We start from the raw sequence: 6,000 nt of genomic DNA, 5'->3' as shown, positions 1-6,000 counted from the left end.
CACAGACTGTGTAGTCGGACACACTTGCGGCTGCATCACGTCCAAGAACACAGGCTCGCCCAAGGCTCCGCGGGCGCCCTGGCGCGGACAGGCCTTCCCCGCGCACGCAGGGCTTCCTCGCGCGCGCTGATGACGGAGGGCGCCGCCGCTCCTACCGCCTGGGCGCGCGGGCTGCGCCGGGCGGCAGGCAGGGTCCCGGGGCGCGCGCTCGCGGGGCGGGGCCGGCGGGGTCGCGTTGACGGGGGGCGGGGCCGGCAGGAGCGGGTTGCGCCTGCGCTCTGTTGACCGCCGGGGAAGATGCCGTCGGTTTCGAAAGCGGTGTTGCGGGGTGGCGGGTCTGGTGGGTCGCCGCAGACTGAGCAGCCGACGCATTATACGTAGGTACCGCGTCCTGGAGGCGCCCTGCTACCTGGGCCCCAACGCCGCGCGGGGAGGGCCTCAGGACCCGAGGCGGAGGGCCCGGTCATGTGCTAGGCCTCCTCCGCGCGGGCTCTTGCACTGGCGGCAGGTCTGTGAGGAGACTGCCTGGCCCTGGCAAGCCTCCACCGTACACCTTTTCCGGCCTCAGGCGCCGCGGGGACGAAGCCGCGTTCTGTGCCGGCTAAATAGAGGCTGCCCGGGCACGACTGACTGCAGAGCGCCTGCGGCGGTTCTCGGCGCCTTCCGTCTGCTCCCACGGTCGTGCCTCTGGTGCGCACTGTCACCCGCCAGCATCGTCCGCGGTATCCCGAGCTCCGCAGCACCCTCTCGCACTCCGAAGCCGCCGTTTCCAAGCTATGACCGCAGTTCTTCCACTTCTAAGCATTGCGTAGCCCGCCTCAGCTCGAGTCCTTGGGACGTTTCTGTGACAATTTTTGCAGACCTTCCCTTACTGAAAGGCAGCTCCCATGTGCCTCGCCATCCTCTCTGCAAGCCTATCCCTTTTCTTCAGATGCCGTGTATAAAGTCCCTGCAGCCCCCTAGCACTACTGATAGCCCATCTCATGTAGGACTATGTGCTCCCCACAAATGCAGAATAATTTATCACTTAATTGTGATATTCCTTCACTCTCATCCCCCATATCATCACTTCTGTAATGTCATGTTTCCAGCACTCAGAAAGACCACAGGAATGTAGCTACTTACCTAGATACTGCTACAGCATGTCCTACAGCTCTTAAGGTCCAAAATTTCTATTCCTCCCCACCCCCCCACCTTGCCACAGTACTGGATCATTTAGAGATTCTTCTCTAATCTTAAAGACATGCTTCATAACTCTGTGTCATTTTATCCACCATGTGCCAATTTAAGCAACTGAGAGCAAAAAGATGCCCTTTATTCCTCCTCTAATTCTTTCCTTTCTCTATATCTTCAATTCCCCTATAGCTTGTTACATATCCTGCATCCTTTTAGAGATCTCTGGGAACAATAAGGTTCTTCTGCAAAGCCTCCATATTCCCCTTCCTCTGCAAATACTCCATAACTTTAGCAACATAAGGAGCTTGTTAAATTTGCTAATAGAGCTATAAAATGAGACAGAAGGAAGTGCTATCTTACATCCTTTGACAAATACCACAGTAGTGTCCAGTCTGGTATGATCGTGATGGATTAAGAAAGTGGAAATAAGTATCAGACTTCCTAACTAGTTTCTGTGCCCTTCATGCTAATGAAGAACTGTCTTAGTAACACCTAAGTAACCTTCAAAGACCCCAGAGTGTCTCACACAAACGTAACAGTTGCTAAAATAAGTTTGCTGAAGTCCTCTAGTAGCCTGTGATAACCTTCATAAACCTCTTTTAACCCCCTGGCTTTCTATATAATGTGTCCACATTCTGGGAATATTGTGATTAAGGACTAATGTTTAAATTAGATGTGGTATTTAGCTAAAATGGCCTTTGTAGGACTATTTTGTATGGTAGCAAGCAATATGAATGCTCATTCAAGTAACTTCTTGGATTTATAATCTCTGGTGTTTACTTAGGACAATATTCTAAATAGTGTGCTTTTTAAATTAATGTATTTATTTGGTTTTAGTTAGTTACAAAAGATAGTATAATTTTCCAGTTATTCCACTGTTTGTTATTAGTAATGCTTCTGTCATAAAAAATGAAGTCACTTGTATTCAACAGCTACACAGTAAATTGTGCATAGGAGCTAAACCTGTATGCAGGTACATTTGTACAATTTTTCATGGGCTGTGTGCATCAAATTGTCAAGTGCCCTGCTAATACTGTAAAAATGTGCCTCCAATAAGATAAACTTGTAACACAGTTTAATTTTTTTAGGTATCTAAAGGAATTTAGGACAGAGCAGTGCCCCCTATTTTTGCAGCACAAGTGTACCCAGCACAGACCATTTACCTGTTTTCATTGGCATTTCCTAAATCAGCGTCGTCGTAGACCTATACGAAGGCGTGATGGGACTTTTAACTACAGTCCAGATGTTTATTGTACAAAATATGATGAGACTACAGGAATCTGCCCAGATGGAGATGAGTAAGTGATTTCTTTCAGTCCTAGGTGTTTATAGTATTATCAGTGACATTAAAGAAAGATGCTAATTTCTCCTTAGTGAAAACGATTAATAGAATCCTGCTGCAGTTTATTTGAAAACAGATTTCTATAAGTGATTCATCAATTTTTGGCACATATACTTTTATATAAGCATGTATTCTTTAGGCTGTCATAGAATTGGAACTATGATTTTGCATTGTGACTATCTTTAAAGCGTAACATAAAAAACTGGGTTTCTGATAGTATTGTTCCTGCACATTTGTGCTAATATTGTTGCTTCACCTTTTTTTTTTTCAGTTGTGCTTCCTTTTTCTCGTGGCAATTTTGAAATTGACCAGTAGGTGCAAACCATACTGTATAGAGGTGGCATCAAAATTTTAAACTTACTTAAGTTTTGTGAAGATTGGTGGGTAGTAGGGGAGAATGACAGTTTCGTGATGCTTCCAGTAAGAAAAAGCAAAGGAAGGAGTTCAGTGTTAGTGTTTGCATTTCCATGGATATGTGTCTCTTCTAGGTAAAGGCTAGCAGGGGTCTTCAGTGAACTTGTGGAGGGGTAGAAGCTTTGTAGAGATGAGAATGAGCAAATGGTACAATATGGCAGGCATGTATAGGTGAGCTGGGTATATTGTGGTCATATGTCAGAGGAGCTGCCTTCGTCTGCAGTGATGGAAGCAAAGACAACAAAAATTTGCAGGAAAACAGCCAGGAAATATGTAGTTGTGTTGGTCACTTGTTTTAAAAATTGAAGATTAATTATTTTGGTTGCTGTAGTGTATAGCAGCACTTGTCACGGATCAGGTGTCTCTTGTGTTATAGGCTGTAGTCACAGAAGAAAAAGGTGTTTTTTTCCCAGAGGCTTTACAAACCAAATGACAGAGAAAATAGAAGGTAAACAACAAAAATGCATTAGGCAGTGTGACAATATTGAGTACTGTGCCTACGCAATATAAACAGCAAAAAATATCTCTGAGAGGTGATTTAAAAGAGAACAGTTAATCACCTTTTCAGGTGTTTGTAAAGCGCTCCTGTCAATCCTGGGGCAGCATGGGCAGTTCTTTGAAAATCAAAAATGAGGATAATGGATGCTCATGTCATGGATTGGCTGGGGACAAAAATTGACCTTTTCATTATTGAGTGATAGGTACTGATTCTAAAGGAGGAAAAATGAAGCAATGTTTTAAAAGGGTATTATCTGGGCAAGATTGAATTGTTAGAAGCAAATAAGAGGAGATATTTCAGTAACTTGAGATGTGAGATGGAAACCTTTTTGCTGCAATTGGAAAGGTGGTCCCCTGCAGTTGCTGAAGATTACTCCCTGGTTAGGAGCCTAAATGACAAATGGTGATTATATTGTCTGTTGTAATGGAAGGGCAGAGGACTTACCAGAAATAAGACCACTGGTGAGATTCAGACCTCTGTTTTAGCATGTCGTGCTTGCAGTTTGAATTAAATGGATAGGTTTAGAAATTATCAGCAAAGAGGTGGTGGTTTTCAAGTTTGTGTTTTGCAGTGAAGTTGCCCACATGTAGAAGGGTAAGTGCAGGGATCAAGGTTGGAGTCCTGTGAGACCCCTCACCAGAGGCATAAGAGAATGTTGAAGTTGGAAAACACGGTGCAGGAGGGATTGAGAGGAAAATGTGAACATAACTGAATTCCCATAAACAAAGGAGACCAATGTTTCAAGAGGAGAAAAATTGAGTAAAGCAGAGTAAGTTAAGAAAATTAAGACAGATGTAAGTAGAGACAATGGAGTCTGTTTTCTTTGACTCAGTTATAAGGTAAGATTATTGGAGACATTAAGAGAGAGTGAGAGAAGTTTCAGCTGAACTGTGGAGGCCTTATTTTAGATCTGATCCTGAGAACTGGTGGCTAGAAATGGCAGTCAACTATTTTAAGTTGATAGCTGATAGAAGTTAAGGTAGAAGAGAAAAGGCATACAGGGCAAATAGTTGGGAAAGGCAAGAGAAGCCAAAGTTAACTTTCCTAAAGATGGAAGACTCCAAAGCATGTCTGTAGTGGCAGGAACAAAAAATGGAGGAAAACACCAACATTTCTGAGGACATGCTTACAGTGTGGCAGCATTCCCATTTCAGAACTCGGCAAAAGAGTATTTTTTTGACCCCGTTTTGTCTTCTGCCTAAAATTTAGCCTTTTATTTGGGGCAACTTGAAATTCTTATAGAAATAGGTTGTAAACAGTAGTGCCAGGACACCTTCTTTTTAAGCTATCTGTGACAATGTACTGGTACTTTTTTGACTTTTATCTATGTCTGTGTTCTGCTCATCTGAATACACAGTTAGGTTAATGTAGCTTGTGAGTTGGTAGAGAACTAGCAAGAAGGGTAGAGTGAAGACACCCATTAATTGTTCTCGGGAACATACTTTCAAGACAGTTAAAGTAGAAATTGTTGGCTTCACCCAGGATTGACAGTGATATTTCTTTCCAAAGTTCAACTTGGAATGAAAGGAAGCCCAAAATTTTAAAGCTGTTTAAGAAAGGGCTTTTGTAAGGGTAGCAAATTAAAACAATCTGTTCTAAGGAAGGACCTGTGAGAAAGACTAGATTATTTGCAGAGTTAGAGGCATATATTTTGAGCAGTGAATAGTGTTCCTGCCAATTTCACAAGTAAGGATAGAAGTGATAATTTTTTTTATCTGATGTGTTTTTCAACCATTGTAGTCAACTGATAGTAGGTTCTAAAAGAGAAGATTATTTTGGATATGTTAGTGTCTGTAATGTAAGACTGCTCTAAGAGTGGATGAATGACAGAAGCCTACTACGGAAGAGCACTTCAAGTAATCATAGGATAAAAATATGTCAGTGCCTCAAGGTTGAACAGAAATAGAACTGTGTAGTTGTTATTGTACACTTAAGAACATCTGGCGTTACCCTTTAAACTGGAACTGTTTTATTCTTAAAGTATATCTTTGGAATGTTTATGATGTGAATTAAGAAGTGAGAAAAGTAAATATACATTTCAGTAATCAGTTACCCTTTTAACTTTTTGTGAATGTATGTTCTGGTTCATGGTATGTACATGTACTTACTTTGAATAATGTAATGACAATTTTACTTTGTGAGAACCGGTTGCAGAAAACAAAGCTGATTTCAGTAGTTAAATGTTGTGTGTAGGCTCCAATAGAACTTAAAAATACAGAGTGATGTTCTTCACTGATTCGTAATTACTAAGTTAGGATTCAGTACAGTTATTTTAAGCTGGGTGATGGCTGTAGAAATATGGGCCATGAAATAGACTTGTTATTCTGCCTGGGAACAACTTCTGTTCCTAAGGAATAAGTGATATCTGAACAACCTTAGTACCAAACTATGGTAAATAAGAACAAGTTTATTAGTTTACAGCCATGTAATCTGATGATAATTAAAATCAGCCATCTTACATCAAAATACTGGTCTTGTTTAAAGCTATGTATTACAAAAGTTTATGCTTCATTAAAATATTTCATTAATAAAGTGAAGGTAAGATATAACATCCCTCTAGTTCATTAAG

General features: G+C 41.9%; 1 protein-coding gene across 1 annotated transcript in view; it reads left to right on the top strand.

The window, feature by feature from the left end:
• Positions 1-297: 297 nt before the first annotated feature.
• Positions 298-6,000, top strand: part of UNKL (unk like zinc finger) — a gene marked incomplete at both ends in the record, with an annotated part of 52,015 nt that continues 46,312 nt past the window's right edge. The window contains 2 exons of the mRNA XM_082006918.1: positions 298-377; positions 2,265-2,474. Of these exons, the coding sequence (XP_081863044.1) occupies positions 298-377; positions 2,265-2,474 (290 nt within the window). The remainder of the gene's footprint in view (positions 378-2,264; positions 2,475-6,000) is intronic.

The sequence above is a fragment of the Phaethon aethereus genome, assembly GCF_964289735.1.
Source record: "Phaethon aethereus genome assembly, chromosome: 15".
In the NCBI taxonomy this organism is placed as follows: Eukaryota; Metazoa; Chordata; class Aves; order Phaethontiformes; family Phaethontidae; genus Phaethon; species Phaethon aethereus.
Note: the sequence above shows the minus strand (reverse complement) of the source record. Positions and strands in the feature narration are given on the sequence as shown.